Genomic DNA, 20890 nt, shown 5'->3' on the forward strand with positions numbered 1-20890 from the left:
ACAGATAAAATAAGTGTTTAATGAACCATTCCCAGTCGAGAGATAAAGTTCGCTGGAATCCACACCAGATATGTCCTGTCCTCCCATATGACCCTGTTTGTTTAACCAGTTCCTGTCAGACAAGTTTTCACAGCGTACTTTAGCCAAAAGGGTCATCAGTATCAAATTGCACATGTGTTTGTTTGTATTAGTTTGAAAGACAGATATTATAAAAGTGGACCATTTTACATGAGCTGAGTGAATAGTTGTGAAATCCATGGGAAAACATCCAGCCCTCTGTACTCATGTTTAACAACAGCAAGGTCAACTCAACATTTACAGCTGAAGCTAGCCATCTTTGTGGACGAATATTTTTTTTGTATGAGATAAAGGTCATAGGTCACAAAGTATTTATTTTGCATAAAATAACCTTTTTTGTAATGTTCTTAATTTTTCTTTATGTTGTACAGTTTTTACTTCCTCTGTTCCAGATTCAGTTCATACTGATTTTTCCTTTTCATTTTATTTCTCACGCTCTTTACCCTTCACGTTCGGATAATTAAACTCACATCCCAAAATAAATAACCACATGCAGAGAGCACAACAAAGGGAGCAGATTGTAAACCCAGCTTAATCACTCATGACAAATAATAGATTTTTGTCCAGTGCAGTTTTAATAAGACTGCATCAGAGATTGCCAAATGTTGTGCTTTTTTTAAGTGTCAGATAACCAGTATGCAGAATCAACTATTATATTTTTACTTTTGGAAACCGTAAAAACTAAGGCTGCATCCGAATGCAGCCTGCATATAGTAGTACAGGTGAAAAACAGTATGTGACAGGACAGGAGTAGTATGTCTGAATTCACAGTACACAGTAGGCAAAATAACCAGATGACCTACTACTTCCTGTGAGATTCTGAAGTGTGCATACGATGGACACTTTACTATCCCATGAGGCCACGGTAGAGGATTTATGAATGGCAGTGAAACGATGTAACTGATCGTGTCACATACACTCACCTAAAGGATTATTAGGAACACCATACTAATACTGTGTTTGACCCCCTTTCGCCTTCAGAACTGCCTTAATTCTATGTGGCTTTGATTCAACAAGGTGCTGAAAGCATTCTTTAGAAATGTTGGCCCATATTGATAGGATAGCATCTTGCAGTTGATGGAGATTTGTGGGATGCACATCCAGGGCATGAAGCTCCCGTTCCACCACATCCCAAAGATGCTCTATTGGGTTGAGATCTGGTGACTGTGGGGGCCATTTTAGTAACACATGTGAACACATTGTCATGTTCAAGAAACCAATTTGAAATGATTCGAGCTTTGTGACATGGTGCATTATCCTGCTGGAAGTAGCCATCAGAGGATGGGTACATGGTGGCCATAAAGGGATGGACATGGTCAGAAACAATGCTCAGGTAGGCCGTGGCATTTAAACGATGCCCAATTGGCACTAAGGGGCCTAAAGTGTGCCAAGAAAACATCCCCCACACCATTACACCACCACCACCAGCCTGCACAGTGGTAACAAGGGATGATGGATCCATGTTCTCATTCTGTTTACACCAAATTCTGACTCTACCATCTGAATGTCTCAACAGAAATCGAGACTCCTCAGACCAGGCAACATTTTTCCAGTCTTCAACTGTCCAATTTTGGTGAGCTCTTGCAAATTGTAGCCTCTTTTTCTTATTTGTAGTGGAGATAAGTGGTACCCGGTGGGGTCTTCTGCTGTTGTAGACCATCCGCCTCAAGGTTGTGCGTGTTGTGGCTTCACAAATGCTTTGCTGCATACCTCGGTTGTAACGAGTGGTTATTTCTTCTACCAGCTTGAATCAGTCGGCCCATTCTCCTCTGAGCTCTAGCATCAACAAGGCATTTTCGCCCACAGGACTGCCGCATACTGGATGTTTTTCCCTTTTCACACCATTCTTTGTAAACCCTAGAAAAGGTTGTGCGTAAATATCCCAGTAACTGAGTAGATTGTGAAATACTGGCACCAACAACCATGCCCCGCTCAAAATCGCTTAAATCACCTTTCTTTCCCATTCTGACATTCAGTTTGGAGTTCAGGAGATTGTCTTGACCAGGACCACACCCCTAAATGCATTGAAGCAACTGCCATGTGATTGGTTGATTAGATAATTGCATTAATGAGAATTTGAGCAGGTGTTCCTAATAATCCTTTAGGAGAGTGTGTATGACAACATGGCAGATGTAGTACGTCCAGATTACATTCATACTATACACATTCATTCTATATAGAACATACTTTTTTAGCAATTGTGAAGTAGTTACTTATACAAAATAAGCAGCCAATATTATTTAAGCATGACTAGTTGTTATACAGAACGTTTGAAAGTTTGGGGTTAGTCTGTAGGCTAACTTTTTTTTAAAAGCAATTAATACTAAATGACTACATGTAAAATGACTAAATGACTAAATGTAAATGTAAATATAATACTTTTATTCAGTAAGGACACATAAATCAAAAGTGACAGTATAATCTTGTAAAATATTTTTATTTCAAATAAATGTTGTTTACTCAACTCAAAGAATCCTGAAAAAGTTTCCTCAAAAATATATTAAAAAAAATTCAACGTTGATAATAATAAATGTTTCTTGAGCAGCAAATCAGCATATTAATGATTTCTAAAGGATCATGTGACACTGAAGACTGGAGTAATGATGCTGAAAATCCACCTTCCGTCATTACAGGAATACATTTTAATTATATTACAAAAGAAAACTGTTCTTTTAAATTTTAACAATATTTCACAAAAGCACTGTTTTTACTATATTTTTGATCAATTTAATGGAGCCTTGGTGAGCATGAGACTTCTTTCAGTCTTAGCAAACTTGAACGTAAAAAAGTCAAATAAATATACAAATAATAAATACATATTTTTGCACATAGGTTAATTGACCTTTGAACTCTGTCAAAGTCTTGAAATGCCATTGTTGGGTGCTGTTCTTTAAAGACCCACTAGATGGCATCAATCTTTAGACCTGATTTTAAACTATCAATAACTGATGTGTGAATATCAGTAATAAATAAATAAATCTGTCAAAAATGCTCTATATCTACACTGCAAATCAACCAACCAGATATTTACACGTTTTTCACACCTTGCTTTTTTATATGTATTATTACTGGCATGAAAGTGAGTCTCTGTCATGGAAGGGAAGAAGTTGCTTCCTGTGAGCTGAAGGAGTGTTGTGGGAACAGAGGCCAGTGTATTGACAGTCTGTATATATACCGCAGTGCTGAGGAGGACACACACACACACACACACACACACACACACACACACACACACACACACACACACACACACACACACACACACACACACACACACACACACACACACACACAGACAGATAGACAGACAGACAGACACACACACACACACACACACACACACACACATTGTTTCGAGTCAACAGAGCGGAGGAGTTGTGCTTATCTCACCACAAGAGAGAAACCAGTGAGACGGAGAGAGCTTCCAGAGTGCTGACGTGTCCTCAGAGGCACACACACGCAGAAAATGATGTGATGTACGACATTGAGCTTGAAATTTTATGAAGAAGGTTCATAGGAGAGGAATGCATGATCATTCATTAGTTACCATTACCATTCTGTGAGGAAAACTACATATTCAGAGGTTTTATGGCACAACCAGACGCATCAGAAGGATAAATCCAGTGCGGAGGCTGAGGGTGAGCTGGTGTGTGTCACAGTACAAATGTTTTAATGCTTTTTATTAGATCAGGCCACTTGAAGGCATGAGGCCGGTCGATGGTCCACGAATAGGTAATGTCATTAGCTCAGGCTGTGATTGGCAGATGCAGCCAGAGTGAGGTATCATGGGATTGATCTGCCATCCCTGGCAGTACTATAAAGCTGGGTTTCATAAAATCACTTATTGGTTTATTAAATATTGATATTGACTTTCCTAGAGTAGGTTGGGCCTTTATTTTCATCATAGCTATAACAACAAAGTCGTAGTTTGTAAAACTTCTGTTTAAAATATGTATTTGAACTGTTTTAAGAACTAAATAGCAAAAAAAAACTTTTTTTGGGTGGTTCATTTGTTTAGTTGTCATTACAATCTTGTGTTTGGTTATGTTAAACATTAGTTTCAGTGTGTTTTAGCGCCATCTGCCTGCAGAATGTGCATGTTTCTTTTTGTTATTTAGAATAAAAGGTACAAGCTTGTCACTGTCATACTAAAATAAACAAAAAAAATGTTTTGGTTTGATAACAGACAGGTGCCTAAGCTACAAAACCTTCATCAGAGATGGACACCACATGAATCAATAACTCCAACCAGGACAGAAGCCTCAACCGCTAATGAATACAGGAGTTTCTATTCGCTGAGACATTTGTTTCCATTCGGACTCTGAAGGAGGAGAACAAGCTGGTTTAGAAAATTCAAATACATATACATTTAGAATAATACACAATTAAATTCAAATCTACCAAAATGTAAAGGTGCCACATATAATTCTGGCGTCAGTAACAATATAAATAATATTCTTTTTGCACACTTACCTATAACACAAGCCATTTAAGACACATACCATGAGCTCCAAGTTTGATAACTGTTAATATGCATCTGTACAAACCACAAGTCAATTTCAACAAAAGTTTAATTCCTGAGAGCTCCACCTGTCCACGAAATCGCATGGAAATGAAAATCCACTACTTTTTTATTACAAAAGCCACCAATTCAAACCTCTTCATGAATATCACAGCCCTTAAAGGGATAGTTCACCCAAAAATGAACATTCTCTCAGTAATTACTCACCCTCATGTTGTTCCAACCCCGTAAGACCTTTGTTCATCTTCGGAACACGAATTAAGTTATTTTTGATTAAATCTGAGAGCTGGATCACTCCTCCATAGTCTTCTAAGGGATTGAAACTTGCCAGCCCCGAAAAGTTATTAAAGACATCGTTAAAATAGTCCAAGTGACTACAGTGACTCAATCTTAAGTTTATCAAGCGACGAGAATACTTTTTGTGCGCAAAAAAATAAAATAATTTAATTTCCTTCTCTGTGGGCCTCGAGTCAGTTCACTAGTGTAATAGTGTAGCACTTCTGTTGTTGTACGTCACACGCATCACACACATTTACCGCGTCGGCCAATAGCGAGCCTACGTGTGTCGTAGCTCTACGCTATCACACTACGTTAACTGACTAGAGGCCCACAGAGAAGTAAATGAATAGTTGAAATAAAGTCGTTATTTTTGTTTGTTTTTGCGCACAAAAAGTATTCTCGTCGCTTGATAAATTTAAGATTGAGCCACTGTAGTCACTTGGACTATTTAACGATGTCTTTAATAACTTTTCAGGGAACAAGTTTCAATCCCTTAGAAGCCTATGGAGGAGTGATCCAGCTCTCAGATTTAATCAAAAATATCTTAATCCGTGTTCCGAAGATGAACGAAGGTCTTACGGGGTTGGAACAACATATGGGTGAGTAAATACTGACAGAATTTTCATTTTTGGGTGAACTATCCCTTTAAAAGTTGATGTCAAATACATGGTCTGACTTTGTTACGATCTAACGTTACCCCACTGGGGTTGTAACACAAGAATGTGTGTAATAAGTCTGGAACAAACTTCCTTACAGGGATAGTTCGCCCAAAAATAAAAATTATTTCATTAATTACTCACCCTCATGTCGTTCCAAATGAATCGAGTGGTTTAATGTGAGAACCAATTAGGTTCATTGTCGTGTTGCGCAGCACGTTTGAGCTTCTCCAAAAACATTTTGTTCTCGCGTGTCAAGCAGGTTCGTTTATGTTCACTGAATAAAAGCCTAAATTCAATCTGTCCATAATATAAAGATCATGTCTCTTCAGAAAATTTGGACTAAACCGCTCGATTCACATGGATTAGTCTTAAAGGGATAGTTCACCCAAACATGAAAATTCTGTCAGTATTTACTCGCCCTCATGTTGTTCCAGCCACGTAAGACCTTCGTTCATCTTCGGAACATGAATTCAGATATTTTTGATTAAATCTGAGAGCTGGATCACTCCTCCATAGGCTTCTAAGGGATTGAAACTTGTTCCCTGAAAAGTTATTAAAGATATCGTTAAATAGTCCAAGTGACTACAGTGGCTCAATCTTAAATTTATCAAGCGACGAGAATACTTTTTGTGCGCAGAAAAATCAAAAATGACGACATTATTTTAACTATTCATTTCCTTCTGGTTGGGCCTCTAGTCAGTTCACGTAGTGTGATAGCGTAGAGCTACGTCACACGTAGGCTCACTATTGGCCGATGCTGGTCATGTGTGTGATGCGTGTGACGTAAAACAACAAAAGCTCTACGCTTTTACACTAGTGAACTGACTCGAGGCCCACAGAGAAGGAAACGAATTGTTGAAATAAAGTTTTTATTTATTTATTTTTTGCGCACAAAAAGTATTCTCGTCGCTTGATAAACTTAAGATTGAGTCACTGTAGTCACCTGGACTATTTTAACGATGTCTTTAATAACTTTTAGGGGGTGGCAAGCTTCAATCCCTTAAGAAGCCTATGGAGGAGCTCTCAGATTTCATAAAAAATATCTTAATTCCTGTTCCGAAGATGAACGAAGGTCTTACGTGGTTGGAACAACATGAGGGTGAGTAAATACTGACAGAATTTTCATTTTTGGGTGAACTATCCCTTTAAGAATTCATATGGATTCAAATGCTTACAGAAAGGTAGTAAAGGCATCATTAAAGTAATGTGCGTAACCTCAATTTTAAGAAGCAACCCGAGTGCTTTGTTTGCACACAAAAAAAACAATTTACCACTATATTTGCAAAATATTAATCTCCAGCGTGCGTTCATGTGAGCACCACGACTCATTTTTTTTTTTTTGCCCAGATAAACAGTCAGCAGTCTTTATGTAAAAACACAAACAGCAGGTCCTGATGTTTTAAGAGCATAATTTCTTTTAGCAGTAATGTAGGCTAAAACAGAATAACATACTGTAGCTTAAGGCCCTCCTGAGTGTAAAATGATGGATTGTTCCCTCTCTCCGCACTTCACTGATCTTAATGAGTGGATCTGGAGAGCTGAACACAGCACTCTGAGCTCGTTGTCCTTATATTACCAGTGAAAGGTTACTCACCCTCTGTGTCTGCAGCCCATGGACAGAATCTGCTGACTTATGTACAAAAGCAGTAATTTAATTAGATGTGGCTTTGAGTGCTATATGTGTCCACTTCAGAGAGTTAATAGCAATGAATGTCAACAATCGCTTATAAGTCATGTTAATGTGAAACAGGCCATACAAAACAGGACACTGAAATTAGATTTATTATTGGCTATCACAAAAATATATAGGCCTAAATTTAAAATGTATGTATTTGAATTGCATATCAAATTTCCATTCATGTGGATTACAGTTTTAACACAAACTTAACATTATGCATATTTGTCAGTCATACATAAATGTCTGTAATAGTACTAGTAAACTAAATGTGTTTTAAATGCACAATAACTAGGTTTAGATGTTTATCATCAATAAATCCAATCTGTTTCAATCTCATATTTTAACTGTTGAATATTACTTGTTCCACAACTGGCCATATATTAACCATGTTCATACTTTTTAACTGAATACATTTAATTGAACACATTTATACTGATTCTAAGCAATTTGAATAAGTGCATTTTGAAAATATGATTATTTAAATAAAATAAAATAGATGCAAGTAGTTAATAATAAAATGTGCCAGGAAACACACCTGTTTCACAACAGTTTCATGTATTATGACTGACAAATATGCATCACGTATAGTTTGTTTATGTCGTTTGTAGCAGTGTACTTCAAATGGACTAGCAAACATTCAAACCCAAGTTGTTTCTTGGAAATGTATAAATTCAACTTTGAACTGACATGAATTTTTAAAGGGGATATTTTAGTCTAAAATCCCGATGAGCTCTCTGCTGTGCATGCATTAGTTTCCTGAGACGTCCTGCCAGGGGCTGTTTTATGGCTGATGAGGAACAGATACTGTCAGTTCAGGTTATTATCATGCAGGCTAAATGGGGAAGCACTTTTCTTAGCCAGTACTGTCCAGTCTCGTTGCTTAAGTTTTTATTACAACAAAGCATTTGTTTACATAACATCACAATATTTAACATGTTTGCCGCCTATTGCGTTTAAAGGGAATGTTTTCAGATAGACATTCAGTTATATTATGACATTATGATGTGTAAACATGCTAAGTAATACAGCACAAATTGCCAACACATTTTGTTTGAAAATATGGCAGTTATTCAGTAGATCAGATAAGTCCTACATGTGTGTACGTATTACATATTTTTTTTAATAAATATTATAAACCGTATATATATATATATATATATATATATATATATATATATATATCTTGGCAAAAATTTGACACATCTCTTGATGAAAATGACATTACAACATTTATTTCCATCAAGAGGTGCATCAACTTTTGATGACAATGCAAGAGTCCAGCACTCTGTAAAGTCTCCTCCAGCACATCCCAAAGACTTTCAATGAATTTAAGATCTGAACTCAGAGGAGCCAATTCATGTGTGAAAATGATTCTTCATGCTCCATCCCAACCATTCTTTCACAATTTGAGCCTGATGAATCTTGACATTGTCATCCTGGAATATGGCCATGATGTGTCTTCCTACATGGTTTTTTAAGAAATGAAAAGCTACACACTCCGTCAATCAGGGATAGAAGAACTGTTGCCAAACAAATAACATGCTAGTTTATGTCTAAATCTACTCTGCATGCACACAGACATTCACGTTCTTGTGTTTGTCCCAGTAGTGACATTCTTCAGGAAAACTCGACACAGCGAAGCTCTGCTTGTGACGACTGACGGCATGAACCAGAAAGCCAGCTAACTGCTTCTCCAGAAGCTCCACGACAGCTTTGGCATCTCCCTTCCTCGCAGGACCTTCCATCATCTGTTTGATGCTCTCATTGGGCACGGGCTGAGGGGCGCTGCAGAACGAGACCACCAGGTTTATGTCATTTCCTTCAGATACTTCAAAATAACTCTGTCCGGCCACACTCTGATAGTTTTGTCCAGCTCTCAAGTTCCTAATTTTGCCCAAGTCACTGACGCCTCTGATGGACCAGCTCACCCAGTCGTACTTCTTCACCAGGAAGTCCAGCAGTTCCTTGGCCGTTTCCTGGAGGTTCCCATCCTCTCTCTCCTTCACAAGCCTCTTGATGTCCAGTTCAGCTTGCTCTGGAAACGAATGCACACATTTCTCTATTGCTTCCTTCATTTTCATCTCAATTTCTTGGATCTTTGCGCTCCACTCTTGAATCTTCTCCTGCTCTGCTTCTTCTCCCTGAGTAAGGAAACAATATCCCAGCAGAGCGATTATTCCCAGGCAGAGCAGCTCCTTCAGCCTGACGCAGAAGTCTTCCAGGACCCTTCTGTTTCTGGCCTCGTATTGTTCCACAACGTCCAGGATTGGCTCCCCAAATGTGCTGTTCCCCATCACAGCATCATAAAGCACACAGAGGTTTTTCTCCCCACCTGTTATGAAAAAATGCTCCAAGAACAAGCGTTTTTTGACCTCCTTATACTCAGGTTTGGCCTCCAGAATGTCAATGTATTTTCTAAACTGGTTCCGCAAATTTTCCTCCACAGAGAAGAACTGGGTATCCAAACGTCTCCTCCTAATCTCGGAGTCAATGTCTTGTAGCTGAGATGAGAGGACATCTAATTTGCTCCTCACAACTAGAAACTGATCTTTGACATATGTGATCTCCTTGCTTTCCACATTGTTGAGGACGAGCTTGAGGACTGGAGCTGCAGCCTCGAAAAGCGGCGACATCTCTCCAACAGCGCTGGCCAGCACCTCGGCTCCTCTCTCAAACATCTCCATCACTGCTTCAATGGCCTCCTTCTTCTGGGCTACAACCCTCTCCAGTGAACTGGACATTTCTTTAAAAGCAAAACCACAACACACACAAAGAAACACGAGTTATATTAAGGTACATTTGTTAAGCAAACTGCTATTTGCATAATTAACTCTTTTCCCTCCATTGGCATAATTTTCCGGCAATCCATGGGTGCGTCTCATTCATCTCCCTATTCAATAGTCAGGGCACTGATCAGGGAGTCTGCCATTTTAAGGGCTGTCTCAGAGCAAAATCCTTTCAGTGCAAATATTTACATTTCAAAAACAAATAATATGATTTATATTGGTTTATGTTCACATATGTGAAAAAAGATCATGTGTTTAATTGAAGTGTATAGCCATGTTGTTCTGCAAAGTAAAGAGTGCGTTGTTAAGTGCCAAGATAAATTACTATTTTGTTCAGCTTTCTTCTAAGATACAGTAAATGAGGCATCATAAGACATGGATCCTTTGCTGTATTAATTGTTATATATTTTATAATGTAATATAATATAATATAATTTTGTTAAATTGTGCATCTGTCCACTGCAATAGAATAGGCTATAAAAGGTATTTAAAATGTGCATCACCACTTTTGTCAGATAATTTGGATTTATTTTATCATAAAATAAAACCACAGTGACATACAGAGTCACAGAATTATGAGAAAAGGTTCATGGTTTTAATCTGACATAACCTCTGAATAGTTAAAGTGTCTTTAAAAAATCAACCATGCTTCAGAGATAAATAACTCATCAACTGAGAAAAATGATAGATTACTTTTAAATAATGCTGTTAAATAAAATACACAATGAAACATTTAGGTTACATTTGTGAATCCAGAGTTCAAGACACACCTTGCTAATCTCTCTAAAGCTCTAATGCAGTCTGCCTCGTGGATGTGTCTTAATTATGCGCATCCTTGAGATAACATCATCATCATCATCATAGCAAAAAATATTTACAGGTTTCTCACGCCTCTCAGGATGAAGAGCTGCTGGAAAGACCTCCAAGTTTCCAAATGATTCCTACAGTTTCAGGTTCGATTTTAAAGCAAATGTCGTGATCAAACGCTCACTGTGGAAAAAATGTGTGTGTGTGTGCGTGTGCGTGTGTGAGGGAGAGAAAGAGAGAGAGAGATAGAGAGAGACTTGTGCGCTCACTGATAGGTTTGGGGTCGTTTTGGAAAGCAGTTGGTAACTGTCGGATCAATGGCTCATATTTGACAGCACAGAGTATTGTTATAGTTTGTTTGCAGATGGATTTATGATGTCCGGTTCAGACATCAATTTTTACACGAGACTGTTTAATTGCAGATTATTGTGCGTCGTGCGCAACATCTCACGCGCTGCTGGATTGACATGAACGTGCGCAGATTTGGGATTTGGTATCTCAATATCCAAAAGAAGGTATTTTACAGACTATTTAATAGCATATAATGTAAAGTATTTATATAGTTATACTATTGTACAGTGTTACATTTTGTTATAGCCATCACGATACTCGAGTGTTTAATAGATTTTGCCTCAGTCAGTGATAATGGACAGCTCATGGACTATAATATGCATGCTCTTTTCGAAGCTAATTTTTTAATAAAATGTTTTAAATATTTACTCTAATTATTTGTTTAAGTTAATAGGCTATCATATAATTTACGTATTAGTTGTCACACTTTCCTTTAGGGAATATTTTGGTAACACTTTACAATACGGGTGCACTAATATGCATTAATTCATGTTTAACTAATGCACATATAATCATGAGTTAATGTATGATTCATGAAGAACTAAACCATTAATTAATTATTACTGCATCAGCAACTAATAAAGAGTCTATATGATTAATAGATTAAGTAATACATGAATTGCTATTAATTAAATGTGTCATTGTGTATTTATTCCTTAATAACATATTTTATTAACTAATAGTGTAAATTAATATGTTAATTACCACAATTAGTCAATGCTATGCACTTCAACTACAAGTTGCTGCTTTAAATAATCATTAGCTAATGATTTGCAAAGGTATCATTATGTTATGACTTTACTTGTTGAGGGACATCATTATTAACTAGTCATTTAGTATTTGTAGTAATTTACACATGAATTTGCACTAACAATGAAGTAATTAATCATGCATTAATGTGTACCTGTATTATCTGGAAGTTGAAATACAAGGCTTTGGCTCATTCTGGTAATTAACAACTTAATTAACACTATTAGTTAAAAAAAATAGTTATTAGGGACCTAATTCACAATTACATATTTTAATTAATAACAATTCATGTATGAACTAATACTTTAACCATACAGACACTTAATTAGTTCCTAATGTGGTAATCATTAATGAATAGCTTAGATAATCATTAGTTACACATTAATTCAGTATTATCTGTGCATTAGCTAAGCATGAATTAATGCTTATTAGTGCACCCATATTGTAAAGTGTTACCAATATTTTTTAGGGTAAATAGTTGTTTTTGAAAATAATGTTTTTAAAGAAATACTTTGACGTTTCCACTATATAAAATTACAATGTAGGCCTACAGCAGCAACGTGAGTCAGTGAGTATAAGCAATTGTGAGAGAGTATAAGCAAGAGAGAATGAGAGCATCGGTGCGACAACTTGCCCCAACATAATGCATATAAAATGTGACCTTGAGAAGAGTCATTTGAAGTCTACCTTGGATCTTTTTCTGAATGTATTTCAGTGTTGCTTTTATGTTTGGCAGCTTGTTTATCCAACAGCTATATTAAAATAGAATATGTCGATACTGTAATTTTTAACAGAATTAATTACAATTAGAATTAATTGATTACAAAAATTTCTTATTTCAGACCATTTTGTACTTAGTATTTGAAAACAACATAGAAAACCACTGCTAGAGAAAATCATGTATATGCAATTAATTTTTGAAATGTAGAAATTGACAAAGAAATTTAGACTTTTTGACAGCTTGCCCTGGTCTCTGGTACTCAGATGAAGGACGCTGACAATGAATGCAATGCATTATTCTTATATTGCATTTGGCACATTGTCCTAGAATTATCTTTTTCTTATTTCTTTTAATCATGTATATCCAGCTTGAGGGCTCTCCGTGGCTATTTATTTATTTATTTATTTATTGTCATTAGTTGTCTAGAATTTTTTTCCTGGTGGTGAGCTCATCAACAATAATAACATACACGAAGAGACAATATAAACACATAAATACAAATGAAAACAACAACAACAACAACACGCATACGTATTCACTGCCCGGCCAAAAAAATCCGGTCTCTGTTCGGAATCAAATAGACAAATGCTTAAGAATGCAGTGATTATTATGTTTGGGAACAGTTCTTCTAACCCTAATTGATGGAGTGTGTAGCTTTTCATTTCATGTAGCATTCCAACAACCATGCAGGAAGACACATCATGCCAATATTCCAGGCACCCGCGGCGCTACCATTTTAGGCCCGGGCCCGCCCATTTTGACCCAGGCCTATAGTGAGTAGTGAGTGATTTTCATTCTAGCAGTTCATCCAATAAGCAGCCCGAGGAAAGCTTTGAGTGAAAGCTTCTCAACCAATCAGCGGCTTCTACCCCACGTGTGACTTCGAACACTTTATTCTCTATGAGTGTAGGCTACAAACACCGGCGGCGCCATTCGTCGTCTGTCTGCGCCCAGCAACGGCTCAGGACCTTGTTCAAAATCCTGTTCAATAATGTATATACTGACTTCACCCTGTGCTGCAATATACATTTAGTTTTATATTCATTTACAGAAATCAGCTGCTTGAATGAAAATTGCTGATGTTATCGGATTTTCAGCTGATATTCTCAATTCATTCAGTTAACAGACGCTCTGAGGTAACGTTAAAGTGTTCAGACTGCAAAGTGCAACGATTGTATTTAATTGTACAGTACAATCATAACATATACAGACATTATCTTAATTCCATAATGTCCTTAAACATAACCGTATTTCTGGCCATAAACTGAGAAAGTGCGCGGTCAGTGTGCGATACCTCGAGTTGTCCTAGACGCGACGCGGCACAGCGCTGCGCTTCTTGTCCAGTGTGCGACCCCCCAGGCTAACATTACTACACTGAGCTGAGGACAGCGACACAAGAGCCATACAGGTAGGCTACTGAGTCACTGTCCTCAGTGCCGCAGAAAAGCGCTGAAACGGAGATGAAGGGGAACCCGTTTTTTTTTTTTTTTGTGTGTGTTTTTTGTTGTTGCTTATTTTAACTGGCCCATCCAGTTTTCTGGAGGCCCACCTACAATGAAATACCTGGCGCCGCAGGTGATTCCAGGATGACAATGTCAAGATTCAACAGGCTCAAATTGTGAAAGAATGGTTGGGATGGAGCATGAAGAATCATTTTCACACATGAATTGGCTCCTCTGAGTTCAGATCTTAAATTCATTGAAAGTCTTTGGGATGTGCTGGAGGAGACTTTACAGAGTGCTGGACTCTTGCATTGTCAATACAAGATCTTGACCAAAAACTGATGCACCTCTTGATGGAAATAAATGCTGGATTGTCATTTCCATCAAGATGTGCACACACTCCATCAATTATAGGGATAGAAGAATTGTTGCCATATATTTAACATGCCAGAAACATATAATCACTGCAATACTGATCCAAACATAGACTCTTAAACATATTTAAATCCAAACAGCGATTTTTTTATTTATTTTTTGGCTTGGCAGTGTATATTCCATCAATTACAAGGAATGAAATACAGATGCATAAATACCAGAGGAATTAGAGCATGAACAATAAGTGCAAAAATTCTGGTTTTAGAGTTAATTGCTCTGAATGGTCTGCCTGAAGAGGGGTAAAGAGCTGTCCGGAGGATATTAAGCGTAGCGTCAGTTGTGGCAGGTCATGTTTGTCAAGCTCACATCAGCTGACTCTCAGCTGATCCACGTCTAGCTATAGGAATATGACGCCTATCACTGTATACATATATAAGCTCTTCGGTATTATCAGCAGTGATCGCGTTTCTCAGGAGCTCATTACCCTCCTCCATTCCCAGCTCCTCTCGTCAGTCAGTATGGCATTCTGATTCCCCTTGAATCAGAAGAAATTCTCGAATCATGTTGTACTTTAAAATCTTGAATTAATGATATCTGCAATACATTCATGTTGGTTCTTTTCCCTTTCAGTCGATAACGTCAGACATAGTCGACGGTCGACTGAATGGGGATCAAGCTAGAGAGCCTATCATCTTCGATTACTATTGAACGAGCCAATGGAATTTGGCGTGCGTGATTTGCATCACACACTCCGCCCCGCGGCGCGGGTATAAATACGGAAGTGGATGCACGCACTAGTTGCCTTTCGTTTCGGAGCTGTTCGTCTTTAATGTCTCTGAAGAGTGCTGTTGTATTCAACGAGCGAGTGTGTCGGTGTTCTTGCGGGAAGACCTCTCCAGTATTGGGTGCTCTACAGCGTGGTGCAGCGGTGATCGCAAGCTTCTCAGCTCTCAACTGCTGTTTTAACAGCATCAAATTTCTATTGTTTGTTTGTGTGTTGACGGTTGGTTAGAGGGCGAGAAGTGAGTGCTTCACTGTTGGTTGAAAGACTATTCAGTGTTTGCCGCGGTCATTCCCTGTGTGCTCCGGCACTGGTGACGGTCCCATTTCCTAAAAGAGCAACACGGGTGTGAGTGCGTCTTTTTCAAGATGCCATTTCATCCGTGCGTTTCTGGGTGCGGTCTGGCGCTATCCCCCTCTGACGGTCACGAAAGTTGTGTCGCATGTTTGGGCTTACAGCATGCCGAGGCAGCTTTCGTGGATGAGTCATGTTCTCAGTGCGGGAACATGGCCATCTCGGTGTTGCGATCTAGACTCGCCTTCGTCAAAAGCGTTGGTGCAGTCCCCACCTCTGGGCCCCGCCCTTGTACTTCCTCTGGGTTACCTTCCCAGAGAAAGACTGGGGTGCCGTCCAAGCTGGGTGATCTGAGGATCACAGTGAGGGGTAATCCGCCCGGCCAGGCCCCGTGGATCCCTCACTCCTCTTTCGCACCGCAACCGGTGGAGCTCCCCATTGATCCCGCTGGTCCCTCTGTAATGGACAGGCCAGCCGTGTCATTTGGGGCCCCTCCAGGGGATACCATGTCAATCGCAGCATCGGAGGGGGAGCTGAACTCTGGAGATGACGACTCGGCTGCACTGCCTCCCTCTGGGAGACCAGTGTTGCCCGAGCCAGATCCAGAAATGTCAGCTATGCTGAAAAAGGCCGCCGAGGCGATAGGGCTCGTGTGGAACCCTCCACCGTGTCCCGAGCCGTCTCGGTTGGATGATTGGTATATCGGGGCGGGCCGTACTGGTTCTCAGTCCGCCGCCCCAGTTCCTTTCTCTCCTGAAGTGCATGAGGAGCTTACGAGGGCATGGATGGCACCTTTCTCTGCCAGAAACCGCCTGGGTGGCTCCTCCCCCCTCACTACCCTTGATGGGGGAGCGGTGAAGGGTTACGAGGCTATCCCTCCAGTGGAGCGGGCTGTTGCGATGCAGTTATGCCCAACGGCGGCCGCTTCCTGGAGAGGTGATCCTCGTCAGCCCTCTAAAGCCTGTAAGTTCTCGTCCTCTCTTACGGGCAAGGCTTACAAAGCTTGTGGGTAAGCCGTTTCCTCTCTGCATGCCATGGCGTTGCTCCAGGTCCACCAGGCCCAGGCACTCATGAACATGCACGAGGGTAGTCCGGACCGTGAGCTCATGGGCGAGCTCCGCACTGCAACTGACCTCGCCCTCCGGGCGACGAAGGTTGCAGCTCGCGCGGTCGGTTCGGCGATGTCCACACTTGTGGTCCAGGAGCGCCATCTCTGGCTCAACCTGGCCGATATGAGAGAAGCGGACAAGGTTCGGTTCCTGGATTCTCTCATTTCCCAGATTGGGTTATTCGGCGACGCTGTGGAGAACTTTGCCCAACAGTTCTCTACAGCCCAGAAACAGACGGAGGCCATCCGGCACATCCTGCCTTGGAGGGACGCTGCTGCCTTCACCCGCCCGCCGAGGTCAGATCCTCCGCCTGTTCGTCGCCGAGGGCGTCCGCCCGCAGCCGCCTCAGCTCCCGCCTGACCACCGCAGCAGCCTTCACCCAGGTTCCGGCGTGGAGCCGGCCGCGGAAGGGGCGCCCAGCCTGCTCCAGGCGCTGCCAAGCCAGGTGGTAAGCATCAGCGCAAAAGAAAACGCTGAACCTGGACGGGCTCACAGGGATAGAGGAGTGGCTCATGGAGTGGTCGCCGATCCACTCCCTCTGGCTGGTTGGAGGGCCGGCTGGAGTTTTTTGTTATGTGTGTGTTTGTTCCGCCGCTGGCCCCTATAAAAACGGGGTCAGCGGTACCCACATATTCAGAAAAGAGCAAATTTTCTATTCCTGGGTCCCAAGTGTACCAGTCTGGCGGGTGTGACCCTTTAATAGCCTTACATCTCCCAGCTTCCCTTGGTCGCCAGCAGGCAGCTTGGGGCGTTCGAGGACCCGGTCATCCGCCTTCTCACGTCCCCCTGCCGCTAGTGGAGACAGGTAAGTGTTGCACTGCACACTAACACCAATATCTCTACTTTGCTGCCCCACCTCAGGCTCGGCTACCCCGCTCAAGTCAGTGATAATCATCACATTAGGTGCAGGTTGAGCAGACGTGCTCCTGAAAATTCAGTGATATTCATCACACCGAGTGTTGAGCAGTGCTCCTGACTTGTGCGTGCTTATCTTATCCTGCTGGCGAAGGATTTGAAATAGCCGCTCCTCCATCCGGTACGAAGGCCAGTTGTAAACTCGTTCTTCGTGCTACTAGGTGGTGGGTCGTGACCATCTTGGCCCAAGATTGGTCTGCAGCTCCGACCTGAAAGACATGTACTTCAGATCTCTACCTTCCGCACCGCAGGCCATCCTGTGTGTTGCGTGTAAGGGTGGAGTATCAGTACAGTGTCCTTCCCCTCGAGTGCTCCAGAGCCCGTTGGGTCTTCAGGTCAACTGGAAGAGAGTAATCTCGCCCACGCGCTGAGTATCTCTTTTTCAGTTTTGGAGAAGGACTCGGTCTAACACGTCTCTCCAATGAGAATGTGTTCAGCTGGTGTTGAAGTGAGAAAGGGTCCCACTCAAAGAACTTTCAGAGGCTCCTGGGGTATATGGTAGATGAAGCCTTTGGCTTCCTCCATATGTGACCGCTTCAGCGCTAGCTTCATGATCGAGTCCCCTAGGTGACCGTGGCAGAGCAGCTCACCCTGTGTGACTATAGTTCATCCCGGTCTGCTGCCAAACCCTCTTCAACAGAGGGGCCATGTACAAAGGGCGTTTTTTAACGGGGGCCTGGGCGACCCTCGACTATACGGGCATTCGTGCCTCGAGTTGTTAGACATTGCGACCGTTGCGCAAGCTTCCCTTGCATGTCACAACTCACCCGTCACCTCCTCCTTGGAGTCAGAAGCTTCTGAGGACACTTTGTTCCACTCTTCCTGCTTTACTCAATCGTGCCGCCATCGAGCCTCACGACAGTTATAGCAAGGGCAAGTGGAGACTCCATCCCCTGGGTCCAGCTGGGTCATGACCATTCCGGGGCCGCTCAGTTGCCCCTCCGGTTTCGTCTTCCTGCCAGTGTTTGTATAAACCGAGTGGGCTACCCTTGGACAAACACTAACTCTCAGCTGCCCCAGGGGCCCGCAGAAATGCGTTTAACCCCAGTGAGCCTTCTAAAAGCGACTGCGACTCATGGTCGCCTTGCGCCTGCTCAAGTCAGTGAAATCATCACACTTCATGTTGAGCAGAAATGCTCCTGAAACTCGGTGAAGTTCATCGCACTCAAGTGTTGAGCAGCAATGCTCCTGTAGCTCAGTGAGTTCATCACACGCAGTGCTGAGCAGAAATGCTCCTGTTGCTCAGTGAAGTTCTTTGTGCTCAAGTGTTGAGCAGAAGTGCTCCTGAAGCTCAGTGAGTTTATCACACTCAGGTGTTGAGCAGGAATGCTCCTGAAGCTCAGTGAACTTATCACACTCAAGTGCTGAGCAGAAAATGCTCCTGAAGCCCAGTGATGTCCCCGAAGCCCCTTCACATGTTGTGTTGAGCAATGCTCCTGTCTTTTTGTGCCCATCCATTCCACCTACGTGCCAAGTCAGGAGAGGAACAGGTCTTCATAGTTGCCCCTTATTGGCCCAACTAGACCTGGTTCCCATCGACAGCCTTCCTGACTTCCACTGAAAACTCTTTCAGGGACGGGGCACAATGGCACCCGCGTTCTTCCCCCGGAGATTCCAGGCGTTCTCACATCTGAACGCGGAGGTTCAGGTGGCTATCACAGGGACATGTGATAGTTACGATCACTTCTGCGAGCACCCCCTAGAAATGGGTAGTGTGCTTACGCCTTTAGAAGTGGAACCTAGTCGTTGAGTCTTCTCTCCAGAGGAGATCCTGAAAGCTTTCGATCACTTCAGTGCTCTCTTTCCTGCAAAATGGGTTGGAGTGGGCTATTTTCCTTCACCCTCAAAATGATGTTGCCTCAGTGTTTAAACGACGCTCATCGTGTTGCAGAAGTGTGCAGAAGCACGTTCTGATCGTCAGGTTCCTGAGGAGCAAGGTCTTGTAAATCCTTGAGTCCCTCTTTATCCTCTTGGGCCTTGTCCCTGGTGCGACTGCACTGCAGAGACCGCCCCTGAGCCACTGCAGGCAGTGAGTTAAAAAATTCTGTTATATCAGTTCTCCTGCTCGCGTGGTCTCTACTAGAGGGTAGGGACTTGCTCGCTTTCGGTCAACGTATTGTGCCTGGAGGCAGGGCCGGCTAACTCTCACAAGCTGAGACCCCGGCTCGGATTGTGCCCAAGGTTCCTACCTCTCCCGTAATAGGAGCAGGTGGTGAGCCTGCAAGCGCTGCCCTGGAGGAGGCAGATCCAGCCCTGGCTTCTCTGTCCGTTCGCTTGGACGTGTACAGAACACAAGCCATAGACCTCAGACCAGCTCTACAAATATCTGTTGGAATTCAGCAGAGAGGGAAGGCTGTTTCCATGCAAAGTCGCACTAGTGCTTCCCTTCATTTCGGTAAAAATCCGAGATGCAACATGTCCACTTAGGTGTTGAGCTCCTCTATGATGAGTGTAAAGTGCTCCGCCTGGGCGTTGACGATATGCTTTGCTAAAACAGATTCTAGAGTTGGGGGCTGGACGACACCTAGTTGAACCGCTGCTTCCCGTGGGCTCCCTTCTCATGAAGCCAGTTTCACCGTGAGCCCGGTTCAAGTGTCGGCTTGCTGCGCCATTCCCCTCCTATGTACTGGTTACGTGTGCCTTTCCACTCCAGTTGAGTTCCCTTAAAATTGAACCCTGTTGAGTTCCTCCACACCCCTCCGACGTCGGACGTGCGGAACGTCTGGTGTTAGGCCTACCACTCGTAAGCAGTGTGGAACCTGTGTTAGGCTGGGTCCATATGTTGCGGTCCCTACGGCGACCCCATATGTGTATTCTTCCACGATACGGCTCCCTGTGGTGAGCCCTTGTCTTCCCTCGGCAGAGTCTCTCTGCCGTCACTGTCCGGGGTGTCTCCCCCCGTCTTAGGCTGGAGCCACCCCAGTGACATTCCATATATTAGACTGCCCGGTTTCCGCCCAGTTCATATGTGTATTTTCCACGTTACCTCCCTCTGGGTTGGATATGGCTTCCGCAGCGTCCCTTCCTTCCAATGTACGGGGAACGCTTTCCCAGTGGTCCTGTAGGAACAGCAGGGACTTCCCTGGCCTAAGCCCTGTCCTTCCCTGCCTTAAATTTGCGGGGGCATCAGGAGGCTTTGTTTTAGGCACTGGAAGGTGGCAGCGTTAGTGGCGTTTTCGAAGGTTATCCCCATTCAGTCGACCGTCGACTACGTCTGACGTTATCGACTGAAAGGGAACGACCCGGTTGCGTATGCAACCCACCGTTCCCTGAAGGAGGGAACGGAGGACGTAGTCCCCTTGCCACTACCGAAAAGCAACTAGTGCGTGCATCCACTTCCGTA

The 20890-nt window shown here is 42.4% G+C and overlaps 2 protein-coding genes across 3 annotated transcripts in view; both read right to left on the bottom strand.

Annotated features, from left to right (window-relative positions):
• Window positions 1-20890, bottom strand: part of LOC143722909 (protein rapunzel-like) — a 96916-nt gene that overhangs the window by 35980 nt on the left and 40046 nt on the right. The gene's annotated exons all lie outside the window — the stretch shown is intronic.
• LOC143722884 (protein rapunzel-like) lies at window positions 8484-9990 on the bottom strand. Its single transcript, XM_077214578.1, has one exon. It carries the CDS (start codon window positions 9955-9957, stop codon window positions 8776-8778), a length of 1182 nt encoding a protein of 393 aa, XP_077070693.1. The 5' UTR covers window positions 9958-9990; the 3' UTR covers window positions 8484-8775.

This window comes from Siphateles boraxobius, unplaced genomic scaffold, assembly GCF_051911475.1.
Source record: "Siphateles boraxobius isolate OS27281-9 unplaced genomic scaffold, OSU_SipBor_1 68, whole genome shotgun sequence".
Classification (NCBI taxonomy): domain Eukaryota; kingdom Metazoa; phylum Chordata; class Actinopteri; order Cypriniformes; family Leuciscidae; genus Siphateles; species Siphateles boraxobius.

Bases quoted from the DNA above. Each gene is read 5' to 3' on its own strand.
- LOC143722884 (XM_077214578.1), bottom strand. From the start codon at position 9,957: ATGTCCAGTTCACTGGAGAGGGTTGTAGCCCAGAAGAAGGAGGCCATT.